Source organism: Pagrus pagrus (assembly GCF_965226575.1).
Source record: "Pagrus pagrus genome assembly, chromosome: 15".
NCBI lineage: Eukaryota > Metazoa > Chordata > Actinopteri > Spariformes > Sparidae > Pagrus > Pagrus pagrus.
In genome coordinates, this window is record NC_140199.1 from 17,742,253 (window position 1) to 17,760,846 (window position 18,594).

The 18,594-nt window shown below is 43.6% G+C and overlaps 1 protein-coding gene across 6 annotated transcripts in view; it reads left to right on the forward strand.

Moving 5' to 3' along the window:
* Nucleotides 1–18,594, forward strand: part of LOC311270612 (signal-induced proliferation-associated 1-like protein 2) — an 89,273-nt gene that overhangs the window by 45,400 nt on the left and 25,279 nt on the right. For 4 of the 6 annotated variants that reach the window (XM_084375596.1, XM_084375600.1, XM_084375598.1 and 1 more), the window contains exons 5-10: nucleotides 1,947–2,121; nucleotides 2,337–2,440; nucleotides 3,827–3,984; nucleotides 4,558–5,134; nucleotides 11,335–11,609; nucleotides 17,580–17,876. In XM_084375596.1, coding sequence (XP_084231722.1) covers nucleotides 1,947–2,121; nucleotides 2,337–2,440; nucleotides 3,827–3,984; nucleotides 4,558–5,134; nucleotides 11,335–11,609; nucleotides 17,580–17,876 — 1,586 coding nt within the window. The remainder of the gene's footprint in view (nucleotides 1–1,946; nucleotides 2,122–2,336; nucleotides 2,441–3,826; nucleotides 3,985–4,557; nucleotides 5,135–11,334; nucleotides 11,610–17,579; nucleotides 17,877–18,594) is intronic. The other 2 variants (XM_084375597.1, XM_084375599.1) reach the window with 1 other exon arrangement.

Consider the following 18,594-nt stretch of genomic DNA (forward strand, 5'->3'; position numbering starts at 1 on the left):
TAACTCAAGTACTATTTGTATGGGTGACCAGAGTAATATTTTAGCTTGATATCTTTGCTTTTACTCAAGTATGACCTTCGGGTACTTTGTACAACACTGTAGGTATCTAGCTGATTTAAATACGTTTCCATAGAGCGGAGTCTTTTTTCATTCTAGTTTACGTATTGTTGTAGAACTTGAACACTTCTGCCCCAAAACTGCAATAGATGTTTGTGTAATGGTGTGTGATGATTGTAACCAGGTTTTGGCCGTCATGTTTTGAGACTTTTTGCTGCAGCGAGACACTGCAGTGCAGACAGATGTCACAGTGTTGTGTCAGGACACTGCTGTTTCCCTCAGGTACGTCTCACGGCTCTCCAAGGGGAACATTGTCCTCGTTTCTCTCTCCACTCATTAAGTATCTTTCCATCTTTGCAGTTTTTTGTTGAAGAGAAGGAGAGGGGGGAACGGTGTTCAGCACCCTGCAGCTCTGGACAGACAGAGGGAGAGGAGCATTGCGGGGAAAGATCTATAAAGGGGGGCCACATTTCTAGCATTTCTAGCAATGTATGCTCAGATCTTTTAGCAAAGGGAATATTTTAAGTAATCGCAGATCCGTTAAATCGGATCTACCTTTTTTATGGCTGCTGATGCCACCAGAAAAAACACATCAAAGGCGGTTACACAATGAGCCTCACCTCAGGAGCATTACTCATCTGTGTGTGTCCTGATGTGTTTGCACCTTTCAGGCAGCGCCAAATTTGCACCAAAGGGCCAACGCGATTGTCCCTCGCCATAGGCCAGTCTGTTAAGAGGAGCAGGAGGTTAAGTGAGCCCATATAACGCAGGATAAAAAATAGAGGGCCACATCATGCCACTTCCACTGGGCTTGATGGTATAATAGCTTTCCGCCACCGCAGGAGCTTTAGAGCAGAGCCGACTGCCTGATGGAGGGAGTCATCATGGGGACAGTGTCAGGAGCACACCGGGAACTGATAACCTGTGACGGAGGAAAAAGACAATTCCAATTTGTTTCAGTATATAGATCATTTGTCAGCTTTCACATCCGGAGAAACCTTTTCGTCTTGCCGCATTGACACATTTACCCCGGGTCAAGAACGCGCTGTCCTCAGCTGTGACTATTGGGCAACAGGTGCCACACGCAGGAGGCTATTTTTTCATCTATTTTTTCCTCTTACTAGGCGAGCATCAGAGAGCTATAAGCCATGAAAGATTCATGTCGGTGAAGAGGGCTTTCTCTCTCTCTCTCTCTCTCTCACCGTGCAAGAAGAATCACTCCGGATGTTTTATTTCTTCCTGTCTCTTTGTGAGAGAAGTTCATATCAGACCTGTCACTTCTGGATGATATAAATGCTTGCAGTGAAACCTGTGAGATTTGGCTGGCATGTCTGTGTCTATGAATACTCATCTTTGTGAATATGACATTTATTGTCATTGAGGCAGTCTTTGTTGAACATTGAGTTTTATTAGTGGGGTTGTTTGAAAGATCAATGCTGTTGCCATTCACTGCGTGTTACCTGTGTTTCACTGCTACAGTGAGGACTTTACCAAACAAAAGTACTGCTTAGGGAAGTGTTTTTAGAAAGGATTAAAATGCTATTGCTGGCAGCTTATAGAGTTTTCTGCCATAAACCAAAGCTATCCTGTTATATGTCTCCCTCGTTGCTCCACAGCTGCTCTTAAGTAGCAGCTATTAGCTGGGCTTGATTTATGCTCTGCTCAGAGCTCCTGAGAGTTCACAGCCCGGCTTCACAAAAGGGGATTTCAGCTCTCTCCTAGAAGGGTTATGAAGGCCTTCACATTAGCTGTGACATGATGGAAAGTGGGCACTCGCATGCTTTGAGTGCATAATGTACAGTATGTGTGTGAGTGGTGGTGTGTGATGCATATCAGCGGCAGGAAATGATACTTACAACGCTGAGTGTCTGTGTTTTCCCTCGTTGCAGCTAAGCTTCCAGCACAAGGTGGGAGTGCTTTACTGCAAGGCTGGCCAGAGCACAGAAGAGGAGATGTACAACAACGAGAGCGCCGGGCCAGCACTCGAGGAGTTCTTGGATTTGCTTGGCCAGAGGGTGCGGCTCAAAGGCTTCACCAAGTACAGAGCTCAGCTGGATAACAAGAGTAAGATAAAACACACGTCAGGCTAAATGTTCACAAAGTGCAAGCCCACACACTTGTAATCCTGCTGAGTGCAGATGTTGTGTAGTGTTTTTTTATAAGCTTGTATATCTTTTAATCTTGATTTCTGTCCAATTACATCATCAGCTTACCTAAAACAATTGCCTTTTGTATTGAGGCCTGAGACCTTGACTGCCCTGTCCTGTCCTGTGTTACAGCCGACTCCACGGGCACACACTCTCTCTACACCACCTACAAGGACTATGAGCTGATGTTTCACGTGTCCACCATGCTCCCCTACACACCCAACAACAGACAGCAGGTCAGTAAACTCTTCATGTCTTCTCTGTCTGTACCCTCCAGCAGACCACAGTGTATGCTTTACTGTGTGGTCTAATGGTGGTCCCTTTGCAGCTTCCTTTAAGGATATTTTCAATCCCGGCCCCTTTCAGTCTTCCCCAGAGGCTCATTTTGCCACGGTAATGACCTATCAGTTGGAAAGCATGAGCATTGCCATGGAAACGGTGCCCCATAGTAGGATTTAATCAATGCGTCCCCAGGGGCTGGACCTGACGTGGTATTTGATGGGCTTCTGTGTCTGTCTGCGCTAACAAGTGGAATTAAGTGGATGTAACGGTGGACTGGCGAGCGACAGCCCAATAAAGCCATCTTAGTCTCTGTACTCCTCGTATGGAAGTACTTTTTGAGACCATAATGAAACAACCCTGCAGAGATATTAACAGCGAGAGACTGAAGGAGCTGGTAAGTGAGTGAGGGGCAGCAGATCTACAGCGAAACACTGCCCACACCTAATCTATCACGTGTATCTAAGGCGTCTGATTGGCTGGATTTGGGCATGGATTCTTTCTCCTTTCCTTCCACCTCCTCCAATTGTATTTCATGGACATTTCAATTTAATCCCTGCTGGTAATCTTTCAGCAGGCCCGAGCAGAGCTTGCCCCGTTCATCCCTTCATCCTTTCCAATTCACCTCTGTACCCTCTAATCCTGCTTGTTTCAACCTCTTGCTGACCGGCACTGACAACTGCATGGCAGCCAAGAGAATGAGGTTAACTAACCACACAATCCAACAATACAAGCAGTATAAATTGGATTTGGGTGAGTGTGTTTCCTTCGCCCCAAAAAAGGCTAAATTGCGTTAGTGGAATACGTGGCCCTCGTTCAAAAAGCCCTTTATTCTGGTTTCAGACACTAAAAGGGCTCAATGTGGTTTTGGAGAAGAATTTCAAACTCAGAATTTTAATATTTACAATATTGATGAGGTAATGATAGAAATAAATTACGAAACTGAGCAAACAAGCTGTTCTCAGAGGAAAATAAGGTCCCTAGAACACGGTTCGAAGCTAGAAAAGGTGGCAGGATCCAGCGGATATAATGAAATTGTGTTGTCCTTTTAAGGTCAGTTTGTTTATTCGTTCATGTAAAGTCGAGAGTTTGTTTATTTAGTTTGTTCAGGCATGCAAAAAATGGTTTGGTGTTGATCTCATGGTGCTGGTACAGACATAGCATCCAATGTCTCACTTGACTTTGAAATGTTATTGGGATTTTCTTGATATGTCCACTCAAATGGAATAGACCTATAAATAAATCTAAATCTGTGTCCTCTTGATCTCTCGTACTATATTTACCCTGTGTATGATGCCTTTTTTAACTTGCCTCTGACTCCTTTTCTCCGTTTCCTGTCCTAGTTATTAAGGAAGAGGCACATTGGCAACGATATCGTCACCATAGTATTCCAGGAGCCCGGGGCCCTTCCTTTCACTCCAAAACACATCCGCTCCCATTTCCAACATGTGTTTGTCATCGTCAAAGTCCACAACCCCTGCACTGATAACGTCTGCTACAGGTAAATAGAAGAAGCATGCACCACGCCTGCGAGGCTCTCACACAAATATTTCACTCCTAATATCCTAAAGACGCAAACTAATATCCTCCAGACAATTTAGAGGAATGTGTTTATCTTTTGATGTGCTTTGCATAAATGTCTTCATGCCAAATGACTCTACATGAACTTTTAAGAGCACTTAATTTGAAAGAATAATAATAATAGCCTGCTGAGTGCTTTCTGTGGTTTCTGTCAAGGCTTCATCGTAATGTGCAGGAATCACAAGGCTCTTTTGATCTGCTCAGTGATGATACAGTTATTATCTTCAGAGACACCTTGAAATTATGACTTACGACTCTCTCTCCTTGAGTGTTTCTGAAGTCAAGACGACTCATGTTAATAACATAGCATTTGTTGAACCGACCGAGATTAGTCTGAGCTCCTCTCTGTCTTCCCACCAGAAATAATTTCCCTCAAAGCCATATATTTTCAGCACTCTTCAAATGGCTGCTCATTAAACGCACAGTTCAATACCCCATTTCTCCTAACTGTCACCACTACATGTGATTCATTGATCTCATCCTGTTTTTCCAGCGTGGCTGTGTCCAGATCTAAAGACGTGCCTCCATTCGGCCCCCCTATTCCCAAGTCTGTAACTTTCCCAAAGTCAGCCGTTTTCAGGGACTTCCTGCTCGCCAAGGTCATCAATGGAGAAAACGCCGCGCACAAGTCAGAAAAGTTCCGAGCCATGGCGACTCGTACGCGGCAGGAGTACCTGAAGGACCTGGCTGAGAACTTTGTCAGCACAACTACTATCGAAAATGCTGTCAAATTCAGCTTCATCACCCTGGGAGCCAAGAAGAAGGAGAAGGTGAAACCGAGGAAGGACGCACATCTGTTCAGCGTGGGAGCCATCACGTGGAGTGTCCGCGCCAGGGACTTTGGCCAGTCGATGGACGTGGACTGCTTGCTCGGCATTTCTAACGAGTTTATTGTGCTCATCGAGGAAGAATCAAAAAATGTGGTCTTCAACTGCTCTTGTCGCGACGTCATCGGATGGACCTCAGGGATTATGAGCATTAAGATCTTCTACGAGCGCGGGGAGTGTATCATGCTGTCTGCCCACGACAACTGCGGAGAGGACATCAGGGAGATGGTGCAACGACTGGAGGTAAGATCCTTAAAGACTCAACTGCAATAATCTGTCATTTAGACGTCTTAATATCTGATGGATTAGACGAGGGGGGAGTATCTGATCGTTTGTAGCATACTTTGTGCCCAGCTCTTTAGTGTCAGCCTGAAATTTCACCATACGAAGAGATTTCACAGGAAAAGACATAATCAGTTTTTCAAACGCTACAACCAGCCTCACAGAGGGAGAGCAATTCATTCTCTGTTTGATTTCTCTGTGGCTAATTGAGGGTTTTCATCCTAGCGGGACCTCCAGTTTATTTTTGCTAAAATGAGCATATTACAGTAAAAACAATTAAGTCCTCACACCAGTCGGAAACTGTTTAAATGAATTGGCCAAGGTGCAGCCCAGGTTGGCACTGATACACTAACATGCACTGACAGATTAGAAAAAGTGAACTTTAGCATCAAAATTAGCCAAATATTGATGGCCCCTTTGCCAGGTCAGCCATAGGGCAGGAAAGTAAAAGAAAGAGACAGCTCCATAGTTTATTAACTTTTAAAGATTTTTTTTTTTGGCCCTTTGCCTTTATCAGCGAGTGCTGCTAAAGACAGACAGGAAAGGATGGAGGGAGAGGGGACGGCATGCAGCAGAGGGCCCCTGGTAACACACCTGGGCCTCTGCAGTAATGACGCAGCCTCAGCCTCTTTTGGAAACAGTTGTGTCAATCTTCTCTTCGCTCTACGCAGTTGTTGGATTGACAGTTTTATCTCATGTGTGGCCAGCAGCCAACATTTTGGTCGGGGGGCGGGGGGGAGACCATCATGTCTTTTGCCTTTTCCCCTACTAGTCATGACCATATACCAAATATCTTCCTTTATCATACGTGAGAAGCGTTATCTTAGGCCCAGCACTGGTCTCTAGCATGCATTGATGGACACAAAGTACATTTACTCAAGCATTGTTCAATTTTGAGGTATTAATACTTCACTTGAGGAGTATTTCCCTTTTCTTACACTTTATACTTCCTCTCCACTACATTTTGGAGGAACATGTACTGTTTACTCCTCTACATTTATTTGATTTAGGCTAAGAGTGAAAAGCAGTTGACCAGTATATCCTGTCTAAAACTTGACCTGTAAGTAACTTCCATAAACATGGAGCTGTTTGTCATCAGAATTGCCGTGTAAATCTATGATGACTGGGTCTCACACATAAGCTGCTGGCACATGAAGGAAAATGGCTGCCTTTCATTTAAATGGTGCAGCGAGGCATTTTACTTAAGATAGTTGTGGTCTCCCTGTGGTGAAACAATATGTTCTGCAAATATTGCTCTTGCCATTGTAGCTTTACTACTTACCACAAGCCGTGTTATTTTATTTTCATCATAATGTCAGCAGAACCGATGCTTATTTAACCTACATCTATCCTGTCAAGTCTTATGTGTTGCAACAGTACACGCTCTGACTGAGCTTCCAGTCTTTTATTTTCTTTCCTTGTGTTTCTGTCGCTGCCCTTTTCCTCATCACTGTAAGAATGTGGCTTACGGAGTTAACCCAACACATTTGTTTTCCTGACTCCCCCCTCCTCTGTCGACCTGGACTTGTTTGGGTTGTACAGAGATGTGAGTGTCACTTGAATATGAAACTGTAAAGTGAAGTCAATAGAGTCCAGAGAGGATTACGGACCCCCTGTTGATAGCTTTTCTTTGGCTCATCGCACAGAATGAGCAGAGGTGTACAGCGTTTCAGGTCACACAAGTGCAGATGTTCTCCAGCTCTTGATCAGGATAAAACATTCAAAAACTACAAAGCTGGAGCCACTCCCTGCGGCAGTCGGTTAATTTAATGGAGTAAAAGATTAGCCGTGATGTAATTGTGGCCCAGTCTTGATTATGCGGATGTCTGGGTGCAGGTACAGGACGAGGCAGCTTAAACAGGACACCAACCCAGTTTTGAAGGGGAGGAAAGAAAACACAGACACATTTTTTGGGTCTGATGGACTAAGAATAGAGGACTCTTGGCCTCAGACTACTTCACTCCTATGGAGAGCTACCCACTTAGTTCTCTCATCCATTTTGTATTTCCGTCTCGGCCATCTGTACAACTCAGTGGCCCTGGTTACATTGTGTGATTTTTGGGGTCAGGTGGGTTTAGGTACCTTTTCAAGTAAAAAAAAAATAGGTCCAAACACCTGGTTCCTCAGCCTGGAATCTGGCATCCGATGCCTTGTTTCCGCTCCTTATGTTGCTGCACAGGCTTGCTTTTCCCATTCTAGTTTCCATGGTTTGTTTACTGAACCTCTAATCAGGCAACCCTTTGTTTCCTCTAAATAACATCGAGTTTGAATCCCAAAATCCAAACCTGAGCCGTGCATGACCTTATTTCTGTCCGCCCGCCTGCCTGCATACTCTCCTCCATTTATCCCTTTGGCAACCTCATGAGCAGTTTGGAAATTTCTAACAAACCCTCGTCAGCGTATCATTGGTTCAGCCAACAACATGAATGTAACAATCGATTTCCTACTAAAAACAAGGACAAGACCTTCATTCTTCTGAGGATTATGGTACGATTATCACAGGGTTCTTACAAAGTCTTAAAAGTTTGGAAAATGCGTAATTTCTACGGTTAACGTTTTCAAGGTTAGGAATATACTTGAATTAGAGTCCTTGAATGCTTCATTTTCAACATAATCTGTGTTTTTCATCTGCAAAATAACTGTCATAGTTGTTTGTTGTCTCCTGGTGCCGAAATTTGCAAAAAATAGTTGGCAATATAAACAAATTGACAATATACTTTGATATAGGTATGGTATCAGGGCACTATGAAAAATGTATATATTGCAATTGCATTTGTACGGGCTTGAAAGTGCTTAAAGTGCTTAAAATGCGTTTGAATTTTACTCTTAAAAAGCTATACAAATCCTGTAATTACACCTTTTTTATTATCACTTTTTTATTGTAATGATCTATTAGAAATGAGATTGAGTAAAATTTTGAAAAGTGAATGTGAACACGAGTACAAAGAAACTCAACTACCTCAAAAACCACGAGATCCTGAAGAAGTATTTACCATAATTAATCTTAAAAGGACATGGGTGTCATTCAGCGTCTCTTCAACTCATCATAAGAAAGGACAGTGCAGGATATATTAGCATTTGTGATTAGCCAAAGGACCTCGCTTCCTCATTCACTATGCTAATATCCCTTCACATTTACTGTCCACTCACCCACGGGATTTGCGAGGGATATTTCACAGGGAAAAGCTGAGAAGGAGTATTAATAAGTGGGTGTCTATTTGTGTTAGTCAGACAGACAGTGGAGCAGCAGCTCATTTGGGTATGAGCTGACTGAGCATACTTTGTCCCAAAGGTGTCTGTAAAGTCCCAGAGGTGGACTCGAATCATGTTTCATTGGAAGGATTTACAGGCTGCCGGACCTGTGATGTAATGCGAAGCAGAGTGAACAGATTGCCCACTGTAACACACAGAGGAGCCCCAGCGTGAGGCACAACTTAAAGCCTTGGTAACGTCCCGCTCTCCAGGGCGTTGCTGAGCTGGGTGGCCGCGTGTTTCGGCTTTTATGAGACAAGTCATCTTGGCTCGGGTGCCGATTTTTTTGTTGCCTGAGCAAAACACCAGCAGTCTCCTGCATTATATATTTGTTTCTTTTTGTAGCGGACACATCAGCAGGACTACAAATTAAAGCACATGACCAGATCTGGTATAGATTTGAATGTTAGAAGAAAGCAAAGTGAAATAAGGTAGAACTATAACAATTAAGTGATATACCGACACATCGACATATATACCACAGCTGCCTGATTGATTATTAAAAAAAAACTTGTATGTAACGCTGTGATCCTACCCTCTCACTGAAGTTACATAGTGTAGAAACAAGTGATGGGGGGGCAGAGAGAGAGACACCGTTCACCCTATTACAAGAGACTGTACCATCAACATGATTTTGATTGTTATTTTAAGGTTAAAAAAAAAAGCTACAAAGTGTTGATTGAATTTCATTTTTCATTAATCGCTTCATCGTTTATTCTATAAAATGTCCAAAATGGTTTTAAAAAAGCCCAAGATAATATCTTTACATCACTTCTTTTGTCCACACAGCAGTCTAATATCCCAAAAAATTCAAAGAGGGAAGCAAAACATCTTACATAAAAAAGATCATATGAGGAATAACAAATATATACAGCCCAAAGGCACTAATCTTAACTTCAGCTGATTGAAGATTACTGGGATGACAAGGTTTTGTCATGTTTGTGAAACACGCTACCACAGACGGTGTCATCAGTGTCAAAGCTGCTTCAGACTGTCAGACCTCTCACTGAGGATCAACGCCAGTAACACCACTTGACAACAGATTTGAGGCAGATACTGTTTGGTTCCTAAGGGCAGCGCTGTAGTTTTATGTTGTTTGAGCTCGTCATTCAGCAGGACACACATTTCTGTGTCCACGCTGCCATACTTCTTGTCACCATCCTTATCAAAATAACTTTACAGGCAAAACATTTCTCCTAAGAGACAGTGAGTGTCCTGCTAGCTTCAGCCATTATGGATCTGGGACATTCGGAGGAGAACCTGCGCACATTAATTTTCAGGATGGACTGAATAAAGGGCCTTGATGACGGCATTTAGAAAGCCATTATTTAGGCCTAATGAATTTCTGACAAAGGGCAGTTTGATTCATGATCCCTAACACCCACCCAGGCCAATGTCTTCCTCATATACAGGCCATTTACCTCCACACCTTTGCGCCCTGAGAGCTTTTGGACTTCACATTTACAATTTCCTTTGCCCTTGATCTTTTATGCAGAGTGATTGTTTAGTTTGTGAGTCACCTCACTGAAGTGCTCCTCTAGTTTTATCCATTTTTTTCAAGCTGAATCTTTGAGACTGTGACTTAACCAACCTCACTAAGAGGATGAGTCCTTTCCTCAGTTAACAAAGTTTTAGGGTTGTGTCTCACCATGGTTGTCCAGGGTCCCCTCTCTCACAGTGGGGTAGGATTTCTGCCAGTGTGAGTGTTGACAGGCCATGGTCTGAGTTAATGTGTCCCTGAAGCCAGCTGCCACTCTGAGGCAAATGGAGGCTGTCACCCACAACTGAACCAAGACTAATCTGATGCCTGATTAAAGCCCTCATTTGATGCAGTGGGAGTTTTTTTTTTTTCTTTTTCCCACTGGTGTCACAAGAAAACTTGGAGGAAAATGTCCAGTCTTCTGTGCACCCACACTTACAGTATAACTTCATAGATAGGTTACAGTTGTATGTTTTCATCTCTGCTCAGTTTGGTCATTGCGTGTGTTACTAAAATGCTGCTGCTAATGCAAGAGATCCGCCTGAACTTCATTTGAACCAGACTTGCACTAAAGCAGAGGCTTAGGCCAGGCCACCGCTGAGCAAAGTGAGCAACGTAATTTGCATGTACATGATTGGACAAGAACCAACTGTAAGTTTCATCCAATTGGACAAGCAGTGACTGTCCACCAAATACCCATGGCTGCAGTCTCCAGAATTGTTAGAAAAAGGGGTGAAGAGATCATTCTTTCAATCTGGATGTGAACAAAGTGTGTTCATCAGCTGCCAGTTGATGCAGATTATGTGTTGGTGGTTAAATGTTGTTCTCCAAAGTCCTTTTCAGAAATTAACTCTGCTTAATAGACTCAGTTCTGTGAACAAGCATCTCATGGGCAGAGTTGATCTTAATTCCCCACCCACAGAGCTGCTGTAGTTAGAGTGTCCACAGAGACAGGGGTGTATTTGTGTGTGCAGTGTGCATGTGTGTTTTAGCTGTCTCTGTTCAGCACTGACGCTAAATTAGTTAGCTCAGTGATGTACCCTCTTATTAACTTCCATTTTGAGAGGTTCTTTGAATTAGCCAAACAAACACGCTCGTGCACTTCTGCCTAAGGACAGGATTTTCACTCTGCTCTAATCGTATTATTCTTTGGTGTGCTTATGTGTGTTTCTTGTGTAATAAAACCCACGCACATCTGTTAGAAAAGAGGCAAATTGTACACTGTTGACAGCTACTGTTGGAATATACTGTTTTAGCTCAGAAAGCTCTTATTAAGTGACATTAGGATCACTCAGCATCCAGTCTTTCTCTGTTTATCTCAGTGTGATTGGGTACAGTCCACTTATGTCTCTGGATCAGTGCATCAAAAACAAAACTGATGTCCCTGTATGGAAGATAATGAGCAAATTTATCCTGATTCTGGTTCCAGATCACCACCAGAGGCTGCGAGACGTCGGAGATGACTTTGCGTCGCAACGGCCTTGGCCAGCTCGGTTTCCACGTCAACTTTGAAGGCATCGTGGCCGATGTGGAGCCCTTCGGCTTCGCCTGGAAGGCTGGGCTGAGGCAGGGCAGCCGACTGGTGGAGATCTGCAAGGTGGCTGTCGCTACTCTCACACACGAGCAGATGATTGACCTGCTGCGCACATCCGTCAGTGTCAAAGTGGTGATAATCCAGCCTCATGAAGACGGCACCCCCCGAAGGTAACACCTTACCCTTGTTTCTTATTTTCATCTAGAGACAAAGATGCTTACAAAACAGACACAGATTACCTATTTGCTTTGTGTTGTGGTTAGTGAGACAGAGAAGCAGGTGCTCCTCAAAAATGTATGAAGTCATAACAGGAGAGCAGTTTCTTTTCTTGTTTGTCATTGCAGCTGGGGTAAGTTAGCTTGACATTTACTCTCATCTTTGAGATGATTAGCATGAAGAAATGCTTACATACTGTTTTTGTCGCACACGGGCTGATGTTGTTCTCCGCTGATTTCTCCGGAGAGGAGACTCTCTTTTGTATTGATGTGGCTTTGTTGCAAGAGAAAGCTCCAGCAGGGCTGTAGAGTCACGCAGACACGGACAGTCAGCGTTTCTCACTAATGATAATGAGAGGAGCATTTTGATTAATGGCTCATCTCTCGCTGCCATTGTCTGACAGCTCGCATTTTCCGATTGCTTTTTTCTAACCTCACCCAGTCTTCTATTCAGCAATTAGGATGGGAGTGTTTGGCTTTTTAGAGACACACACCCATGGGGAGAGTCCACTGCTCCGGTGATAATAAGAGAGAGGCATATTTCAAACGATCTTTTGTGATGGCGAGAGATGAAGGTCTGTGCGAAATGCTTGTTCTGAAAGCACATCTGCTTGTTTTGTCTGCGAGAGACGGACAGCCCTGTGAAATCATATCCATCACTCTTTCACACTCACATTTTTCGACATCTTTGTTTTGGTTGTGCTTCAGGCTGACAGATTTGTGTACCAGCAAATGCTGCTCCCACTTTGTCACAGAATGACTTCTGTGTGCGGAGAGAATGCCTCCATTTAATCCCATTTTCTGTTTGTGATGTTGCAGGTCATGCTAATGTTGGTAGCTAATAATTCAAATTAAAAACCTGGCGGTGGCTGTGCATTTACAAGTGCAGATCGCTGAAAACGTGCTATATTTCTGAAAAATTATATTAATGGCTGCCTTGCTAGAAGTTCTGTATGATAATGATCATGAACATCTTTATATGTATGCCATTATGTCAAATGACTGTATAGTAGGTGTGCATTTCCAACTTTGCGTTCTGGTCTGGCAACAGAGGAGTAACATATTTGCTCCCCCAGATGGCGGGCTAACATGCCTCGTCTGGGAATCCAACACAGCAGCCACTCTGGCAGAACCAACGTCTAATCCTCTTACCACGATCTATGATGATACACGATGATACAATCATAATCGCAGTTCAGGGAAGCAGAAAGTAGACAAAACAAACATCTTCCAAAAACTGGTTCTGCATCGACATACGCCTGTCCGGCTCCCTGGAGATGTGGTTACAGGATGGAGCGTTCTGTAAAGGAGGCTTTGGACACAGTGTTTATGCCAGTGGAGGACATCTGGTTTGGTTTCACTGACACCACTGAAGCTTGTGAATGTACTTTAGACAGCCAATAAAAGATGGTTTTAAAAATAAACACGTAGCATAGCATTGTGTGCCCAAGAGTATGCATTATATCATGCACACATTATGGACGCGCAGTCCATAATGTGTGGTGTGATGCATAATGCACTGAGCTTGACCCATATGTGGCGTTGCTAACAGATGCATCTGGCAGATTAGTAGGTATTACAGGCCGGGCGAAGACTATACTGGTCAGAGCGGCTGAGCTCTACTGGGAGACTTCCCTGTGTTACTGAAACACACTTTCTCATCATCATCCCATGAGAACCAAAAGTCTCCGTCTCGGGTCCTGTGAATTTTCTCCCAAGGCTCTCCAACAAATCAGGAGGTGAGAGGTCAGATGAAGAATCTCGAGGGCCCTCAACTCTTTTCGCCTCCGCGTCTTTGAGTTGCCAAAGTGTTGCAGTTGTGTTCAACAATACGTGCTCCAGTTTCTCCACTATTATCTCAAACGAAAGGAATTCAGCAGGGGCCCGACGGCCCCAGTCTGTCCCCTGTGGCCAGAGAGATGGGGGTTAGTCTAACAACAATGGACAAGAGTCTCATGACCTCCAGACAATGTACCCTGGCTCCATACTGCTACCATGACAAGGAAAATTGTTTTCATAAGAACATGTTCGGGCTCGAAGGAGAATGTGTCCTCTTTACTGTTTTCAGATTGTCAGAATATCGTTTAGTCTTCTGTATTTTGTGATTCCTTCAGTTTCAAGGAAGACTGATGGGGTTATATGGTTGCAAAGATTACATTTTGAAGAAAAAAGGAACATGTAGGCCGCTGTGTAGCACTGTTTAACAGCAAACCTCCTAAAGCTGTTTATGCCCTAAATGGTTTTACCCCGCTCAGCCTTAAGCCAATGGAGATATGCCTCTAATATTAGCCTTACCTAGTGCCGTATTTATTTACACTGGAGGAAGGATGTGGTTTCAGCCCAGTGCAATACCACAGGCTTTTCCATCATCACTCTGAAAAGCTTTAAACAAGTTCAACATGTTAGCCTTGGATCAAACTAATGAGAAAAAGATGAAATAGATTAGCTCTATGGAAGAGGAATGCAATGTACAGAACATGGCAGTGATTGTATGTTTTGGTGTATGGTCATCAGAGATGTCAGAGTAAACAGAAGGATCAGTACAATATTGATGATTACTGCAAGACAGAAAGAAAAAAGCCTCTGTATTGTTCATCCAACATATTGTACATTTTAGAGTTTAAGCGCAAAAATAAAAAAATGTGTCTGTAAAATGTCAGATAACCCAAATTTAAGTAGGCTGAACCTGCCCCAGCCCCCCTGCTGATAATGAGGATTGCCTGTGACACTCAGATGGCCACTTGTGACCTTTCCTTTGATGTGTCATCAGACTTGTCATCATGGATTTTCATCTGGACCAAAGTTAAGCCGGATTTCTCACTTCTCATGCCGACACCCTGTGAAAAAGAGCACAGCTGAACCAAAACTCGGAGAACCTGCATCACAAATTGCTCGCCTTAATCCCCTCGCATTCTTCGCAGGAGCCGTTCTTTCCTTTTTAAATCAGTTGGCAGAGAAATCACTGAAAACGTTTTTTTTCTCTCTCTTTTTTTCAGCACACCTTATTTAATGAACCTCCTGACAATGGTCTGCAAAGGCCTGGTGGAGGTCACAACCTCTGTGGCTCTTTGCTGTGACATGGACTCAGACTGTGGGAATGGATTAGCATGTCGCTCAGTCGCTGGCCATGTCATCAGAGTGACAGCACTCTGACTGAGGTCTAAGGTCCTGTTGTCACACTGATTCATTGTAATTCTCTAAGAGCCAAACGCTAAAAGAGCTGATTGTCGGCCACAGACTGAGCTGAACGCTATACTTTAAATGAGCAAAGATGTTATTCCAGCAATTGTGTTGTCAGATTATTTCCTCCAATAAGTCAGACATACAGGAGCTGTATTTTTAGTTGACCGGATGTTGGTTTCAGTTGTGGATGTTCTCCTCTACAAGCGTATGTAGGCCATTGTGGTATAATTTATAGCCCCTCACATTTAGCTGGAAGAGTGCAGCAGCACTACTTGTTGGAAGAGGAAGCAGACAGTATTATTTCTCACCAGTTCTTGGCTCCCTTCTCTCCTTATGTCAGGCTGGATGTGTCAAACAGCCTCTCCTCCGCCGCCAGCCTCCAGCTCAGGTTTAACTGTTGACCAAACACCCGTTTCCTGCCGTTTCTCTTGTGATTTATACACAGCGAGCCCGGGTCCCCCTATACATTACAAACAAGAGGCGCATTCCACATACATCAGGCCAGTGGGATGGGAATTTCCACCTCCAGCTAAGCTTGTAAGGGTGCTGATGGAGGACATTAGCATCATAAGAGAAAAATTTAGCTTGTCAGCTCTTGGTCATTATGGTGCAAAAAGCAGAGAAAGAGACAACGGCTGAGACTTTTCCTGTTGACAAGCTGTTAGGCTTGGTTTAGCCTTCTCAGAGAGTAATGAAGTGTGACAACCTGGCATGACCACACAAACAGAGTTAATCAACGTAATGAGTGGGTTAGCAGCCCTGTTGACCAACAGTCTTGAGGATTTAACACTCTTGTTAGCACAATTCTCTTTTGACATGAACGAAAAGTGACTGAAAGACCTCATGTAACACGGTGAAAGTAAGTAGGACGACGATTTTATCTGTTAAATAACTAATGTTTGGACTCCTCATATACTGCGGTAGATTTGTGAGCTTCAACCATTAAGATACATTTCGTTTCATTTATGGACATCTCTGATCTTCTGATGCTGTAATGTCACACATTACTCTCACTGTCCCATATATCAAACCAGTGATGCATGCTTCATACATGTACTCAATAAATAATGTAAACTGTATAGGATGTAGAGCACACCACTGACAGTCTGTCATGAGTGAGGCCAGCCTGCCGAGGACATTGACCAGATGTGAGAGACAGGCACTGCGAGGAGGAGGAGGAGGAGGAAGCGAAGGATGATCTTCTAGTTAGATCTTATAACACCCACAGCTGCACTGGGAGACCGGCTGTAAACAGCCCAGCCACCCGTGGCCCAGTTTGATGAAAAGGTCTCTCTGAGAGGGATTACTCACCCCCTCCACCACAGCCTTTGCAATCAGCCAGCGCACCCTTCTCAAGCTCCGCTGTGTGTACATGTATGACCACAGCAAAGTATACACAGCTCCCCCCTCCAGTGGATTCTAGAAAATGGACTTTGGAGGGGGGAGGGCAGTGTAATCATTAGGGTCATGCCTGAGATGCTTTTGGAGAGCTAGCAGAGCACCCAGGCTGTTTAACCCCAACCCACCACCTTGTAAACCCCCCATCCTTCCAAACATACACACCAAGCCTCTGCCCAGCCCCAAAGATTAATGTTGCATGAAATGGCATCACAGGCCTTGTCCATCCCAGAGATCCTCAGTGTTGTTAGCAGTAATGGGGTAGAGATGGAGGGAGGAAAAGCCTCCTGTGTAGAGCTACTCAGGGGAGACCCATATCTGATTAAGTGACAAGCTGAGGTTTTCGGCTCTATTAAAATGGGCAAAGTGTTTTCCACTGTTTTCAAAGTGTCTCCGATGCGCCTGTAAGCCCTCAGCGTGCACATGCAACTGTGTTTGTGTGTGTGTGTGTGTGTATTGTTGACACACTTTATCTAGTTGTCTGCCTCAGGCTAAATATTTCTGACAGCATCAGTGTGTTTTGGTGTAGTCATGGTAATACCAGCAATAAATGCTTCCCTCACACCAGTTTGTACATCAGCGTCACAGTACAGTATAAAGTACCAACTTAAAATCATGAACTTATCCGAACAGCAACATTTTGGTAAATCTTTTAATGGGAAACTCAAAACATGTAATTTAATGTTCTCACATTACTGATAATCATTCTCATATTGTCATGTGGATTTATTGACTGACGCAATAATCATAACGATCACTATTGATATTTGCAATGATAGTTGGAATCATGTGATACTGTAAAATAATGGAATTTGTTAAAAAGAAATTGCTCCCAGATTAATCTACTGTGTTCTCCATGGAGCTTTTCAGCAAATTGTAACATTTTCATCAGATGAAAACTGCAATTATCTTTTTATTTTTGCTCTCATTAATGGAAAAATGACGGTGAAGGAACTCACAGCGACAAATTCACAGAGGATTTCTCAGTCAATCAAAGAATAGACAACTTTATTTGTACCCAGTGGGGCAATTGTTGTTGGTTATCACCAAGCTCTGCTCGTCCCCTTCCCTGACTCTTTTAGCTCGCTGGTTATGGTCACTCTCTCACTCTCTCAAGCAGCAAAATGCAGCTTTTCTCAGCGACAAAGCTTAGATGAACCCGCTGTGCACTACCTGCTCAGCAGCTCCCAGTGTAACACTGACAGGTTAGCAACTCACTGGCGAACAAAGCAGAGCTCAGAAGAGTTGATATTTTAGGTGCTATCTTAAGAAACAGCAACCTGCAACACAACTAGGATGTTACTGTATCATTTCCATCCCGGCCTCTTGACTAACCTTTAACAGTTTTTTCTGTTTCCATCCCCATCCTCCCTCCCTGCCTCTTAGGGGCTGCTCCGAGCTCTACCGCATTCCCATGGTGGAGTACAAGGTCGACAGCGAGGGTACACCCTGCGAGTACAAGACACCCTTCAGGAGAAACACCACCTGGCATCGGGTGCCCACAGCTGCAGGAGCACAACTATCCCGAGGCTCGCCCACACAGGGCCCAGACCGCCTGCAGTGCCAGCAGATCCTCCAGCAGCACCAGGCAGCTATCCCACGGAGCACCTCCTTTGATCGGAAGCTGCCAGATGGGTCCAGGTAAACCGGCATCAGCTCCCACTCCTTTCCATGCCTCATCACTCAAAGTGATCAGATGACAAAAACGATAATTCTAGCAATAACAGACTATGAATCATTTTTGTGAAGAAGTTTTGCTCACATATTGACCCAGACACAATGAAGGACTACTCCTTGGCTATAACAAGATTTCCATTAGCTGCCTGTGAAAGAACAAACTACTTTTGGGTCTGTACATGTTCAGTATTTATGAATGTAATATCCAAAAATAAAAAGATTTTCAGCACTAGCTAATAATCTCAACTCGTCATTCACATCTCATTCTGCTGGAGGCTTTAGTATGTACAATAAGAACAACAGAAAATATTCACCTTTTCACCTTTGTGAGATTGAAATAACGAAGTCAAAAATATCTCGTCAGGAAAAAGTCACAGCAACATTATTTGCAGTGGTGTGAAAAAGTGAGTGAATGTAATAACTGAAGAGAACAAATGATGCGGAAAGACATTTTTAGAAGTCAAGCTTTCTCCTCAACGTTTTTCAGAAAGCTATGCGGAGCAAACATCAAACATTATGACGCTCAAAAGATCCAATCCTTTGAGATCACATCTTTGAACTCTCAGCCTTTCCCGTTTAGAAAAGAACCACAATAACACTTTGAGGTGCTGTTATTGTGTTCAATTATTTGCATACATATAAATGGAGCATTTTAGTCCAATGAATTCACGGCTTTGCTTTC